General features: G+C 44.7%; 1 protein-coding gene across 2 annotated transcripts; it reads left to right on the top strand.

The window, feature by feature from the left end:
• Positions 1 to 1,322: 1,322 nt before the first annotated feature.
• On the top strand, positions 1,323 to 7,974 carry LOC114031004. 2 transcript variants are annotated; one of them, XM_027846006.1, is made up of 6 exons: positions 1,323 to 1,436; positions 2,793 to 2,900; positions 4,721 to 4,860; positions 4,970 to 5,066; positions 5,242 to 5,366; positions 6,771 to 7,974. In XM_027846006.1, exons 1-6 carry the CDS (start codon positions 1,352 to 1,354, stop codon positions 6,945 to 6,947), a joined length of 732 nt encoding a protein of 243 aa, XP_027701807.1. In that variant the 5' UTR covers positions 1,323 to 1,351; the 3' UTR covers positions 6,948 to 7,974. The 2 variants fall into 2 exon arrangements, with proteins under 2 accessions (XP_027701807.1, XP_027701799.1); XM_027845998.1 differs by having other exon boundaries at positions 1,323 to 1,463.
• The last annotated feature ends 8,020 nt before the right edge of the window (positions 7,975 to 15,994 follow it).

Here is a 15,994-nt window from a genome sequence, read left to right as displayed (position 1 = left end):
GAGCAAAGGACTGGAAGCCAGCAACTTACTGTTGTGTAGTCGCTTTTCAGTCCTATCCCATTCTTCGTGACACCGTTTAGGGTTTTCTCGGCAGAGACACTGGAGAGGTTTGCCATTTCCTTCTCCAGCATATTTTACAGATGAGGAAACTGAAGCAAGCAGGGTTAAGTGATTTGCCCAGGGTCACACAGCTAATAACTGTCTGTGGCCAGATTTAAATTCAGGAAGAAGAGTTTCCTGACTCCAGACCCCGGATTCTATTCCCATCACCACCTAGCTACCTGAAGTCAACAAGACCTGAGCTCAAATTCTGCTTCAGAATTTGACATCCTTGGGTGTCTGAGCACTGGACAAGTCATATAACCTTTTTCTGCCTCAGTTTCCTCAAATGTAAAACAGGGATGATGCTAATAGCACCCACCTCCCAGGTTTGTTGTGAGGATCAAATGATATAATGTTTGTAGAATGCTTAGCACAGTACCTGCCACATAATAAGCCCTTTATAAATGCTAGCTGCTATTATTATTATTATTATTATTATTATTAGCAACTAGGTAGCTCAATGGACAGAGTGCTGGATCTAGAGTCAGGAAGATTCTTCTGTATTTCAAATACAGTCAGCTGTGTGATCCTGGGCAAGTCACTTAACCCTGTTTGTCTCAGTTTCCTCATCTGTAAAATATGCTGGAGAAGGAAATGACGGACCACTCCAGTATCTTTGCCAAGAAAACAGAGGTCACAAAGAGTAGGACACAACTATAACAACAACAACTATTATCATTTTATGGATGACCACTTGTTGAAGAAGTTGGGTGAGACAGATAGGTAGTTCAACGGATGGAACAAAAGACCTGAAGCCAGCAAGACCCGAGTTCAAATTCTGTCTCTTTACATCTCAGTTTCTTCATTTGTAAAACGGAGGTAATAAAAATAACACCTACAGGGTTGTTGTAAAAATCAAATGACATAACATATAAAGTGCTTTGCAAACCTGTTTAAAGCATTACATAAATGCTAACTATTGTTGTAGAGGAGATTAATTGTTTAGGGTTGGACTGGAAGGGTTGGCCTCTGAGATTCCGGGCAATTTTCTTTCCTTCTCAGTAGAAGACTATAATTTCTAAACTCCTTTCCAGTTCTATGTCCCAGACTACACAATAGACCTCGTAAATTAGCTTGCAAGATTTTGGGGATTGGCTGGCTGCCCAGGAGGCGGAGCCAACCCCTACCAAATGCTGAGAGATTGGCCAGTGAGGAGCTCTAAGGGCGGGATCTCCAAGGAACCTTCCTTATTTAATCTTTCCCCACTGCCAAGACTTCGCTTTGTCTGCGGGGCACCCTCCCTGGCAGCATGTCACCTTCTGAGCGCCTGGTCCTCGTGCTGGGAGGAGCTGGGACTGTGGGCTCTGGGATTGTGAAGTCGCTCCTGGAGAAGGGTGAGGCCTTCGGGGAGAGTGTGATGGGTGAGGTCATGGCCCCCAGTTGGGTGGGAAGTCACTGGGGGTGCAGAAAGCCGCAAAGCGGGAGGTTAGATAGAGGGTGGGGGTGTTGGAGAGGTCAGCTGAGGAAATCCCAGGTTGAGGAAGCCTGGGTTATAGGATTTAGAACTAGAAGGAATTTGAGTCTAACTTCCTATTTTACAGAAGGGGATACTGAGACTCAAAGAGGTCACACAAGTAGGAAGCAGCAAAGTTGAGTTCTGAACCCAAGTCCTTTGATTACAAATCCAGTGTGCTTTCCATTCTACCTTGCTGGTGCCCTGCCTGGGGGATGCAAGCACTGCAGAGTATCCAGTCTCACCTCAGTACTCACTCCCCATGATCCTGGAAGGATACTCTCACAGCCACCTGGGAAGGAGCTAAACCCAGGTTTCTCATTCCAACCCAGCCTCAGGATTTCCGAAGAGGCTGGTGGACAATGAGTCTGGTCAAGTGCTGCTTTTTTCTGAGTCCTTTCTTTTTCCACTGAACTTGGAGGGGCAAAGAGGTGCAGAGCTGGGATGGAGAGATGGCCAGGAGCCTAGCGGGAGAACATCCTGATTGTAAGTCAGTAGCCCAGCTTCCAGGGCCAGACAGGATTAGACCTAGGGTTCAGGAAACCACTTCCTCCCATTCCCCATCTCCCACACCCCATATCTGGGTAACCGTTGGGCAGACTATTTAAACTTCTTGGACACCAGTTACTTACTCCATAAAGTGAAGTGGTTATAGGATTTAGACCTAGAAAGTACCAATAGGGAGTATGTAATCCAGGTAACCTGGGGTGCATGAATAGATTTCGGGGGGGTCCATGAACTTGGATGAGAAAAAAAAATTACATCTTCATTTTTACTAATATTTAAATGAAATTCAGCAATTTAGCAATTATGAATTTTAAAAATATGAATTATTCTCAGAAGGATTCCATGGGTTTCCTCAGCCTGCTAAAGGGTGAAACAAAAAAAAAGGGAAGCATCTCTGATGCAGTCCAACTCTTTCATTTTGGAGATGAAGAAACTGAGGCCCAAGTCAGGGAAGCCTTGTCTAAAATTAAAGGAAGTAGCAGACCCAAGATTTGAACTCTGGTCTCCTCTGATTCTTTCTACTTTATCCTCTTGTTGGATTAGATGTTTTCTGGGATTCCTTCTAGTTCTAAATTTCTGGGATTCATTTACTTCCTAATGAGCTCAAGTCGGGCATACAGGGCCAGCTTTGACTGAGCGTTTTCTGGCCCAGACCCTTGGCCAGTGGGGTCCCACTCTGTAGACTCATGTTTCCAGGAGCCTGGGTCCTGACTTTCCTCCACCGCCACAGGGTTCCAGGTTGCTGTTATCTCCCGGGATGCCACACGCCTGGAGAAGCTTCGGAACTTCGTACCAGCAGAAGCCCACAATCGCCTGTTCGCTGTGGTGGGGGATGTGGGTGAGTCATCGCCTCAGGTCTAGGGTGGGGCATGGGTTCTAGGAGTGCCCAAGGCAGTGGGGTTGGGCCTTGGGTTTGCACCAAGAGGCAAATGTGAACTGTGTTCTGGGGAGAGATGCAGGGGAGGAGAGGGCAGGGACCAAAGCTGAAGTCTGGGAGTGGAAAGAAAGGTGAGAAATTGTCCCTAAACTTCCCTCATTAAACTCAGCCCCCGAAGTCACAGGGTCATATGTTAGGACTGAAAGGAACCCCAGACTGTGATCTGGAGTAATGCTCAAAAGCAGGGCTCTTAACCTTTTCTGTGCCCTGGACCCTTCAGTCAGCTGGCAAAACCTAGACCCCTCCTCAAAATCATGTTTTTAAGTACATAAAGTAAAATACATAGTATTATGAAGGAAACAAATTCTATAAAATACAATTATTAAATTGTTTTTTCTGCCATACTATTGGAAGAAGAGAAATTGGAACTCAAAACTTAAAAGTTAAAATTGTTTTAACATTTAATTGAGGAAAAAGTAAAATATTATTTTAAAAAATTATTTTAAGTTCACAGACCCAAGGTTAAGAATTTTTATTTTTATTTTTATTTTTTTTAGGCAATTGGGCTTAAGTGACTTGCCCAGGGTCTCAGCTAGTAAGTGTCAAGTGTTTGATCTGAGGCCAGATTTGAACTCAGGTCCTCCTGACTTCAGAGCCGTTGCTCTATCCACTGTGCCACCTAGCTGCCCCAAGCATTTTCTGTGGGGGCAAAGCAGTGGAAAGAGTGTTGGACTTGGTATCAGAAGACCAGAGTTCGTATTCCATATCTGACACCACCAGTGTGGCCATGGGCAATCACTGAACATGTGTGTGTGTGTATGTGAGTGTGTGATGAATTCATTCTGAGACACTAGAAAGTACTGACGATATTACTGCCTGTGCCCTCTACCTTGCCTACCTTTGTGGCAAAGCCCTGATGGTCCCATCTTAGTTACAGCTCCATTTAGCATTTGAAGATGGGAAGTTGGGGACATTATAAACATAGTGGATAGCATAAGCAAAGGAATAGAGGCAGGAGAACACAATGCCCTGCACACAATAAGTGCTTAATAAATACTTGTTGGCTGACACTGAATATGTTGAGGAGGGGAGAATTGTCAGTTGGTGTAGACCATAAAGTACACAGAATTGGATAATATAATATGGAAGAGGGTCAGACTTAATACCATCCCTTCCAGCTCTAAATCTGTGACGTAAAACAACTTCTTCATTTTACAGATGAGGAAACTGAGTCCCAGAGCTACTTAATCAGCAGCTTGTTCAAAGCAGAGCCAGATGGGAATTCACATCACAGGCCTGAATTTCAGAATTGAAAGGACATTCAATGCACATCTAATCCTACTCCCATCTGAAAAAGATCTCTGCAACATGCCCAGGCCCCTGAAGGACAGGTCCAGAACACTTTCTACTAAGTTCATTTGCAGATGAGTTAACTGAGGCCCAGAAAGGTTAAGCAATTGGCCCGAGGTCACAGAGATAGTAAATGTTGGAAGAGGGATTTGAACCGGGGTCGTCTGACTCCAGAGTGGAAACACCGTGCCACACGAAGAGGCTGTTCTGGGACTCCCCGATCTCAGCCAGCACCAGAGGGCAATGTAGGGACAGCATCTCTGCATGGACCAGCTGGTCCAAGAATGACAAGTGAAGCACTGATGGTCATCTCACTCCTAGAGGAATGTGGCTGTCTTCAGAGAACCGGTGTAGCTTTCTCAAAGACAGGACAAAGGAGGAGGGGGAGCTTCAGTCTCTAAACCACTCTCTGGCTCCCTTTCCCTCTGTAGGCACTGAGGATGGCGCAGAAGCAGCAAAGGCGTCCCTGCTAGAAGGAGGCAGGAAGGTCACAGACGTGGTATCTTCTTTGGGTTTCAGCTGGTGGCAAGGAGGGGCACCCCATACCCAGAGCCTGCAGGAGCTACAGTGGGTATGAAGGGGCTGTGGGTTGAGGGAGGAGGAAGGTGAGAGGAAAGCAGGAGGGGTGGGATGGGGAACGGCAGTAAGAATTGTGGATAACAAAGGTCCCTCCTGTATAGGTCCTGGAGACCTTGCTCCTAAGTACCTTCACTGCCTGGAAAGCCTTCTTTCCTCTGGTCTGGGAGAACCCTGGAGGCTCTTACACCTTCATTACAGGTGAGGCTCTGGCCCTGAACAATAAGCAAGGGGACCAGCAAGGTCTGTGTCACTCTGGGGTCCCCTGGGTGTCGGGGAAACCCCAGCAGAGTCGCTGTTGGGGTTGTCCATCCCCTTCCCTCCCACCCTGCAGCTGGGTGCCCAGCCTCTGTCCCACCTTTCTATTATATTCTAGGGAGTGCGGGAGACCGTCTGCTCAGGCCAGGCACAGGCTTCCTGACCCTGGGGGCCTCAGGGGCCCTGGCCTTCAGCAGGGTGGTCCGTGAGGAATACCCTGATGTACCCTGTAAGCTGAATGAGGTGAGGGGCCCCGGGGGGAAAGGCTACTGGATGAGGATCTGTAATGTGGCATCAGGCATATGAGGTGGAGGCAGGGTGGAGAGAGGGGAAAAGCTAGAAATCTACAATTTGGGATTCCCTAAAGACATCAGTATTCCACTCAGCCACCCTTGCTAGCTCTGGGAGAGATAGGAAGGTTTTAGATAAGATGCAACATCTGCCCTCATGGAGTTTATGGTCTAGAAGAGGGATTAGGCACAAACTAGCTAGCTATAATACAAAATAATATCTGAAAAGTACATAAGAGAGGTGTAAACTGTTATGTAAGGTCTGAGGAGGAAAAGGTCTTTACTGACTGATAGATCAGAGAATACTTCATAGAGAAGGTAGCATTTGAGTTGGGTTTTTAAAAATTAGTATGAATTTATAGAGCTATAATGAATAATTTTTGTGCCTGGGGCAATCTGAAGTATGTGTGTTATGGAGACCCAACGTGTGTGTGTGTGTGTGTGTGTGTGTGTGTGTGTGTGTGTGTGTAAAGCCACCCTATTTTGTTGTTATTTACTCATTTTTAGTCGTGTCTAACTCTTCATGATACCATTTGAGGTTTTCTTGGCAGAGATACTGGAGTGGTTTGCCATTTCCTTCTCCAGCTCATTTTACAAAAGAGGAAACTGAGGCAAACAGGGTTAAGTGACTTGCCAACATTTCCATTTAGCATTTGAAGATAGGGAAGGGGGTGACATTGTAAACATAGGGGATAGCATAAAACAAAGGCATAGAGGCAAGAGAGCACAGGGCCCGGCACACAGTAAGTGCTTAAAAAATGCTTGTTAACTGACAATACATTGACTTGGGGAGAATTGTCCCGTTTGTATGGAGCATACAAAAAGGAATAATGTGAAATAAGTCCAGAATAGTGCAGGGCTTAGCAGGGCGGGCAAAGGCATTTTATCTTTACTCAGAAGGCAACAGGAGATTTTAAAACACATGCATGATCCCATGCATGTGTGAGAAAAGTCAGTCTGATAGCTGGTATAAAGGGAGGCTTAGAGGGGCAAAAGACCCAGACAGAAGCTCCTGCAATTGTTCAGGTAGGTGACAGCTCTTTCCCATGTTAGTTTAAATCAATAAGCATTTATTAAGTGCCTCCTACATACCAGGCCCCTTGATAGGTACCAGGGATACAAATACAGAAATGAAAGCCGTCCCTGCCCTCATCTCTGTTGAAGGGAAGAGACATGTACAGGAAAGTAGACAGAACATAGGGACAGAGGGGTGCTGCTGGGGGGGGAGGAGGCTTCTCGTAGGAGGATATACTTGAGCTGAGCCTTAAATGGGACCCCCACCAACTTCCATTGAACTGTGTTCTACACAGGGAAGAGAGAGGCTGATGATGTCTTTCTTTGCCTCTCTAACACCCAGGTGAAGATCAATATGGGGGTTGCACTCCCTGAAGCTCTGGGTCCTGGCTACGTCAGCCACCTGGAGGTGGGACGAGCTGTGGCCTCCCTGGTGGATAAGCTTGCCATCTCACACGCCGTGCTGTGTGTAGACTCCCCTGCTGACCTCCAGGTCTTGATCTCAGATGGGAAGCTGTGACTCCCACCCTTTCCCAGGAAGCGTGCACCCATCTGCAGCTGACCACCATCAACACCCCTACCCATTCCTCCTCTCTAAGGAGCTTCCTTTTTGGGGTTGAGGATGCTTCTAAAAGCTCCCCTGAGCCTGAGCCATCCCTATATTGAACCTCCTGTTTTCTGTATCACTTCTTCTTACTACCCCAAACCCTTCCAGGTGGGGCCCCAGGTGAGACCCATCCTTTCTTCTGGGAATGGTGGGCTGGTTTGAGGAAGAAGGCAATAATCTGAGTGACTTGCACACAGACACAGAGCCTTGCTACACCAGGGAAAGGGCAGGAGCTAGAACATCAACCTAGAACCTAGAATGTCAACATTTCTGAGGCCTATTGCATTAGGCTATGTGGAAGGAAGGCTCAGGTGCTCCAGTCTTTGCTCTTGGTAAGAAAGGATGCACAATAGAAGCAGCTCTCACATGCCCAGCCATTTGGGTCTGGAACTCATGGTGACTCCAGGGTCTTGGTGGGAGGGTGGGGATAGGAGGACAGAAAGGAACCATGAGACAGAAATGAAGCCTGGGGCTTGTCCAGCCCCCATCTGAATCTGGACTCACACAGTACCAGAGTATTTACCAACAAGTAGCATCTGCAGCCATCTGAAGGTCACCTCCTCTCCCTGACTACTATCCCAGGGAGCCAGAGGTTAGAGACACAGGGTAAGAGCAGCTGAAAAGATTGGAAACCTAGAGAATGCTTCTCCCACACCATCAGCCCCTGGAAAGGAGTCCTTATCTAGTCCTAATTGCCTTCTCCTATATGCTTTCCCCCCATCCCCCCACCCACCTCTCTTCTATTCCCAATGCCTTCCACTTAGAATACTTAACCTTCCTAGTCGAATCTTTGGCTTGGCCATTCTCAATGATGGTTTCTCTGATGTAGTTCCCCAGGCTAGAGTGGATAATATCACCAACCCACCCTGTCACCCCCTAAATGCCCAATATTTCTCCCAATCACTTTGTTCTCTTTTAATAAAATTTGTACAAATTCCAAGTTGCTTCTGATCCTTGGCTGGGGGTTTCTGGGGGTGGACTCTCTTGAATCTTGCACCTGGATAGGGCACAAAAAAGGAAATATAATACAACAAACATTTATTGGGCACATAGTATGTATTGGGCATTGTGCTAGGTGCTGGGGATACAAACACAGAAACACAGTTCCCTCAGGGAACTCACATTTGGGGGGAGACAAAGACACACATGAACACAAAATAAACCTAATTTTGCAGGCACATGGGACACCTAAACGGGGGGGAATAGGCGATATGATCATAGCAATCTTACTTTAGTACGATGCTTTTGTTTTATATTAGCTCATTTGATTCTTACAACAAACACTGCTCTTAAAAAGCATGACCTTGGATTTCTCCAAGGTTAAAATGGGACTTTCCAATCTTTTTCTGTCCTACTGAAATGCTCAAGAATAGAGACGGATAAGTCAAGTGTAACCATGGTGACCAGATCCAATGTACATTTTTTAAAGTCTCAGGTCTCAACTGCAGCAAGGCCACCATTTCGACTCTTTTCTAACTGATTGTCCCCTACAGCAGCCTTCCCATACCTTCTCTTTTCTTCTTTCCACACCACCCCCTCATTCCAATCCTCACAACTGAACACCTGGCCTTTACCTTACTGAGACCTTTACCTTGAGCTTCTTCTCCCCTTCTCTTTATCTCATAATCCTTTGACATCACCCCCTCCCCTATTTTTCCTCCCTTACTCCAGGCTCTGATGAAGTGGTGGCATTTCCACACAAGACTGACCCATCTCCATGTACCCTGTTATGCCGTCCCTTCCTCTTCTTTCCAGTAGGTTGCCTCTTCTTTCCAGTAGGTTGCCTTTCTAGCAGTCTCTGCTGCCAACATGCACTCCCAAGTCTGCCCGTCCTTAAAAACTCCTCACTAGGCTCTGCCATCCCCTCAAGCTATTGTGCTATATCTCTCTGCCCACAGTCAAATTGTGTGAAATTTGTGCTTTTCATTGTTCCTACTTTCTCTCCTCTAACTTGCTTCTCAATCCATTTGTTAATATTCAATTTTTCTTCTCTCATTTCCAATCTTTTGCAGTCTAGCTCCTGACCTTGTCACGCATTGCCTTCTCTAAAGTCATCAATGATCTCTTGTTTGCTGGATTTCCTCAGTCTTTATCCTTCTCAATTTCTCTGACCATGATTCTAGAGGACTACATGATGAAACGTGGTACCCTGCTCCTGACACAGAGGGGACTGGCTCAAAGTGCTTGCACTGAGACAGACTTTTTGGACATGACCAATGCAGGAATTTGTTTTGCTTAACAAAACGTATTTGTTACAAGGGTTTGGTGTTTTTCTTGTTTGTTTGTTTTTTTCTTCTTTCACTTGTGAGAAGGGATGTGGGAGGGAGAGAAAATAGATTTGTGTTAAATTTTCAAAAATAAAATTTAATTTTAAAAAGAGCTAAACACTGGTTTTAGTGGAGTCAGAAGCAGTAAGCTCAAGTTCCAGTTCTTCTCATTACCTTCAGCTTCTCCTTAGCAAAGTGGGTATAACAATATATTCTAGTCTAGGGGTGATGCATATAAATGGATAGGTCTATCTATAGGTATGGATAGATATATTTGTATATACATAACAGATAATTTAAGAAAGGAGAGAGCCTTTAATAATTTTGGGGAACAGGAAAGATTTCTTCTAGGAGATGGCACATGAGCTGAGCCTTAGAGGAAACTCAGGATTATAAGAGGGAAAGTGAGGAGGAAGAGCACTCCAGAAATGGAGTTAGGAGTGCTGAATTGAGAGAACGATTGATAGGCCAGCTTGACTGGAACATAGAGTACATGAAGGGGAGTAATGTGCAAAATCTAGAAAAGGTAGGCTTGAGCCAGATTTCGAAGTGTTTTCAATACCAAGCTAGGGAGTTTGTATTTTATCCTGGAGGCACTAAGGAGTCATCAAAAGTTCCTGAAATAGTAGAGTGACAGGATCAGTGCTTTAGGAAGATTATTTTGTCAGCTGTGTGGAGGGTGGATTGGAGGAGGGAGAGATCGGATGCTAGGACTCCAATAAGGAGGCTGATGCAATATAGTCTGGACAAGAAGTGATTAGGACTTGAACTAAGGTAGTGGCTGGATAAGCTTACTGAGTGGAGATGGTTTCATTCATTGCACTTGTTTCAGGGCCTAGCACTGTTCCTGTCAAATAGCAGGCACCTGACAAATGGTTGTTGATTGATCCAAGAGATGTTGGAGAGGTAAGTGTTGATAAAGCTTAGTAATTGAATGTAAAAGTGAGAGTGAAAAATTAAGGATAACTCCCAGGCTGTTAACCTGGATGTCCGTCCCCTCAATTAAAAACAGGGAGTGGAAAAGTGGCAGATTTAGGGGGGAAGGCAATGAGTTCCATTTTTAATATGTTGAGTTTGAGATGCCTCTTGGGACATCCAAGTGGAGGTGTCCAACAGGCTGTTGGTAATGTGGGACTGGATTTCAGAAGAGCAACTAGGGCTGGATATAAAAAGATCTAGAAATCTTCTGCATAGAGGTGGCAATGGAGCCTATGGGAGCTAATAGGATCACAGAGTGAGTGTGTAGAGACAGAAAAGGAGAGGGTCCAGGACAAACATTTTAAACACATCCAAGGTTAGGTGGTGGGTGACCCAGCAAAAGTCACTAAGAAGGAATGTTTGGACAAGCAGGAGAAACACCAACAGGGCAGAGTCAGAAAAATCCAGGAATGCTTTGGAAAACAGAATCAGATGGAGGCATGGGTTGATTAATTGCCTAAATGCTGCAGATAGGTCAAGAAGAAGGAAGACAGAGAAGAGTCCATTGGCTCTAGTACAGAGTGTTTTAGCTGAACAGGGAAGGTGGAAACCAGACTGCAAAAGTTCGGCAAGTGAGAGAAAGCATGTGAAATGTGTGTGGACAGCTGGGAATAAGGTTTGGAAAATGCTGAGTTTGTTTAAGGGTCTCAGACTTGAGAGAGAAGACCTGCAGTCTGACCTGGATAACCACATCAGAATTCTACTTGTACATGAAGCTGTCTGTGTGGCTGGGAACAGGCTGTTTTTTACCTCTTGGAATTCCCTCCAAGATCATCTCCAATCTATACTGTATATATCTCCTTTGTATATAGCTGTTTACAAATCATCTCCCCTATTAGCTGTGAGCTTCTTGGGGGTAGGAACTGGTTTGGTTTTGTTTGCTTTTCTTTGGCTCAGTGTCTGGCACATAGTAGGTACTTAATAACTGCTTCTTGACTTGACTTATTGGGCCTCAGTTTCCTGATCTATAAAATGGGGATAATAGTATTTAGGTTACTTACTTCAAGGAGTTGTTATAAGGAAAGGGCTTTGTAGACCTCACAGTATGGCCTAAGTGCTATTAATATTGTTATTATCATTCCTTCAACACCCCTCCCTCACTCCCAAGTGCCTGGAACATAGTAGGCACTCAATAAATACTTGGCAATTTATTTTATTTTTAGTACTGGGCCTTCCTATCTTGCTCAGGCTAGAAGTGCAGGAGTTATTTTAATTATTCACTGGCATGTCCCTTTCTGATTGGCAGAGTTGCTTTAAGCTGCTCAATGCTGTCTTGGTCCTGTTCACCCAACCCTCCTTAGGCAGCCTGGTGGCCCCCTGTTTCTCAGAGCTCACCATATTAATGTGTAACTTAGTGTGGACACCCCATCGATTTGGTATATTGCAGCTCAGAACTCCAGTGCTCATGAAATCCACTAGCCCAGTGGTAGGGATTACCCGTGTATACCTCCACACGGGGCTTGATTATATTTTTCTAGTTGCTAGTTTGTTTCCGCTGCAGATCCTTCTTGTGTATCTGGGGAATATTATGGTCTTGTGCTCCTCAGGTATGGGGATTGTCTGTCTTCTCCTTTTTCACTTCCATGCCATACAGATTCTACATATTGAATCTACCCTCCTGACTGACTGCTCAAGAAAAGGAGTGCCTGGCTGGTTGTGGGATGAGAGGGAAATGGGAACAAAAGCCATTGTTCTCAGTGGTGGTTTCCATGCCTCTTGGTGATCCTCCAGGCCCGGTAGAGCTCCAGAAACTTGGCGGTCACACAAAGGGCCAGGTTAGATCATCAGACCAAGCCTTAGTCTGGGGATGACGGGGCAGTGACTCAGGTGGCAGGATTCTGGGCCCAACCCGTTGGTCCTTGCCAGGACGGCTTGCTTAGGCCACATTCTAGAATGGAAAAGGCAACTGAGTCCAATCAGGGACCTATTACTCTTTTTTTTCCCAAGAGAACAAAGTTACTTATTGTTACCTAGCGTCATGTTGTTAAATAGCAGTGTACTTTATTGTACAGAGGAGCGCACTTTTGATTTATAAGATGTTAACAAAAGTCCAAGTTCAAGGTTTCTTGAAGAGCAATGCAAGCATTTCCCAATGACCATTCGTAGCTCAGCTTAAAACAGTCCCCTTTGACTTCTGAAGGAATATAGCTAAAGATGATGCCAAATGCTGACAAGCATATGGCAATGTGACTTGGTAGTTCCACATTTCATTTCACTGGTAAGTCTGATGTTACCTAGAGCAGGATTTCACTGTGTGAGTAATGAAAAGGCACCCCTCCCGGAATTTTCTTTTTATCACGTAGTTCTTTGGAACAAGAATTTCATAACACTCAACCTCTGTTTCCAAGAAATAATGCTTGATTACATTTCACATATATTTCAAAGTAATAAAGTTTGAAGGAGGAACAAGTCAAAATCTTGAGGATTAAAAAAGACATCCTTTGGCTTCTGAAAGGGTACGGAAATGAGGTTAGGTTAAGGTAACAAATCACAAACACATACACACACTGAGGATTTGGCAAGGGTAACATATGCAGCATTTTCTGCCAGTTTTGTTGTGACAAACATTTTGCAGTGCTTAAAAGGGAGTAAGATCTAATAGAGAGCCTCAAGAAATGTCAATTAGTAGACTGGAAATCTAGTTTTAAAGCCAACTTTCTTTCCTACATAGCAGTTATCTGAGGGTCTGTTTATCCACCCAGGGATCCATATGATTTTGCCATTTTTCTCATTTTCTTTACCTCATGTCACAAAGAGCCACCATATAAGTTTTTTTCTCTCTTTCTTTCTTTTTCTTTTTCAGCTAGGCAATGGGGTTAAGTGACTTGCCCAGGGTCACACAGCTAGTAAGTGTTTATATGTCTGAGGTTGGATTTGAACTCAGGTCCTCCTGACTCCAGGGCCAGTGCTCTATCCACTGCGCCACCTAGCTGCCCCCATATAACAGTTCTGATGCCACAGGAGATTATAACTTCAGGAGCCCAAATAAGAGGAATTGTTATTTTCAAAGGCCAATTAAGTTGCTTTTCAAAGATTAATGCAAAAAAGTCTAGGCAATAAATTTAGAAATTGTATTTGGAGACAGTTTTTCACAATACTATTAATCTCTTTGAAAAGTAAGCTGTAAGTCAAATCAAAGTCAATTATGCAAAAGGAAATAACTGAGACAGCCTTAAAAGAAAGACAGAATAAGTAGAAATAATTTTTCAGAGAATAAAACCAGAGACTTCCCAACTGTAGATGTGTACAACTCTATTCTGAATAGAACTAACGTTATTTGTTAGGAAAATCACAGGATCTGGGTTGGAAGGGATCTCAGAGGCCTCACAAAATCTGAGTGGCAGAGATAGAAGAGACCTCATGCCATCTAGTCCAAGACTGGCCATGACAGATGTGCAAAACCAAGGCCAGGACATCAGAAGAGTCTTGCCCTGGATCACAAGGTTAGCTGGGGCTTTGGAGTCCCAACCTGGAGCTCTTTCGACCACACCTATCTCCTCATCTCCTGCCATTCCTCCCTTCCGGGTTCCTCTCTACACGATCTTTAACATGATCAATTGCTCTCTAATTGAACACCTATGGTGATACTACCTTGCAGATATTTATTGTATTCTTGGACACTCCTAATTGCTACAATGCAATTTTTCATGTTCCAAGAAAGTTGTCTTTCTTTTTCTTATACCATTCAGGAGTAGTAGTGGTATTACTATACATTTTCAAAATCTTTAGTGTTCACTTTTTTTTTTACTTTGTAGGGCAATCATAAACATATAAGTCAAACCTTTTATTGTTTTTGCTTCTTTGTGTATTTGTAATTTATCTCTTTTCTATTTATCTTTTAACACATCGACCTTCGTGAAAAAAAGATTAAAATACTTATCACATTAGCTTTTATAAGTATATGCCTTCAAAGCAAATCTTATGTGAAAACAAAAATGGGCACCTTTACTCTCGACCTGTCCTGACACTCACAATTCTGACCACAAATGACCTACCTTTCCTACACCCATGTCCTAATTCAAAACATGCCATGAAGGAGGGAGAGAGGGTTAGGCCAAGGTGGGATTACCCTTGGGGCAACTAGAACACCTGCCCAGTGACTTTCCAGGAGAAACCTCTTTGTTTCTTTTTGAAGTTTTATGGTCGCCTTTTGTTTAGACATCACCACCATTTCTGGATGTGGCTCTGATGAGCCTTCGTTTGGAACAGAAATAGCTGTTAAAATTCAGAACAGTCCTTGGCACAGTTAAGTGCGTAATAGATACTTGTTGATGTGACTGGCACAGTACATGTAACATTTCACGTCAGTCCTTCACCTTTCCAGTGATATGAGGCAAGTACATGTCTCTGTCTCTTCTCTGGGGTCAAGATTAGTCATTATACAACAATACATTGAAAAATCATATTTTTCCTACTTTCCAATGGACAGTTGTGGTGAGAAAGGAAGAAATAGAGGCCCAACCCTTCAGAAACTGAGAACTTGGTCTGATTTCATGGAGATTTGTGTGGCTCATTGGAATTAAACCCCCATAGACACCTTGAAGCTTGTCTTAATGCAGAATACAAAAGGTAACAGTAGAATACCACAAGAGAGGAACTGGGGATGAAGGATTTTCCCATTCTTATGTGCTCACAGACCCCAGACAGGACTCTTGGAAGCATCACAGTATAGTGGAAAGAGCACAGGACAGTGTTTCAGGAGAAGTAGGTATGAGTCCCAGTAACTTGCTGTATGACTTTGGGGAAATCATGTCTTTTCTCTGTGCCTCAGTTTCCCATCAAGTAATCTCCAAGGTCTCTCCTAGCTCTGTCATTGTGATTTTGGGGTCAACCTTGGGAAAGACAAGGGGATGGTAACAAGGGACCGCTCTTCCAGACTAATGCACTTGAGAGAGCTGGGGCCTGGGCTGGTGACCAGGGTGAAGGCTCAGAAAGAGACTGGATGGTCTTCTCAAAGGAGACCAGGAGGGAGGCTTGACTTCCAGGAGTTCAGAGCCTTGCTGCTCACCCTCCTCTCCTTGGCTCCACTATGCTTCTACCTTTCGGAGCTCACCTCATTCAGGTGAGCGGGACACTGTCTTCTTGGTGGCAAGTGGTTACCTAGTAGTCACTCTGCTCACCTGACCCCTTCCCCAGAGGAAATCTACAAAGCACCCACTTGCCCTCGCCCTTTGTTGGACACACTTTCAAGGATATACCTTCCCAGTCTCAAAGCCAAGAGCACTTGGCTGTTTTTCACTGCCCTACCCCCCTTTCCCCCAGCTCTGGGGATGCCAATAGGCTGGAAATCAGATATCTTTCTTCCTAATCCCCTGTTATACTAGGACCAGTGGGGAGGCTGTGGTGCAACGGGGTGTGGCTGATACAGCTTGACATGTGTCTTTCCTCCTTAGGAAGCGCTCTAAGGTTTAAGGGTACATCTGGAGATTAATATATACATTTTTTTAAACTTGCCAGACTCAAGCTTCCAAATCTAGGGCTCTTGAACCCTCAGGGTAGACAGCAGCTAGTCTCAGGAGGCAATGGGGTTTGCTTGTCTCTGGACAGGGGCTTAGTCCCTACAGTGTGATGACCTGGATACGGCCCGTTTCCCCTCTTATGAGATGGCTGCTTATGCCTCTAATGATTCCTGCTTTTAACCGTCGTATGGCCTGGTGCTCATAGAAGTCTGGCTACAGGCAGCCCACTTTCTTGGGCAATGTTCAATGAACAAGC

This window comes from Vombatus ursinus, unplaced genomic scaffold (assembly GCF_900497805.2).
Source record: "Vombatus ursinus unplaced genomic scaffold, bare-nosed wombat genome assembly UNPS02005286.1, whole genome shotgun sequence".
Classification (NCBI taxonomy): Eukaryota; Metazoa; Chordata; class Mammalia; order Diprotodontia; family Vombatidae; genus Vombatus; species Vombatus ursinus.
This window is presented reverse-complemented; position numbering and strand designations above follow the sequence as displayed.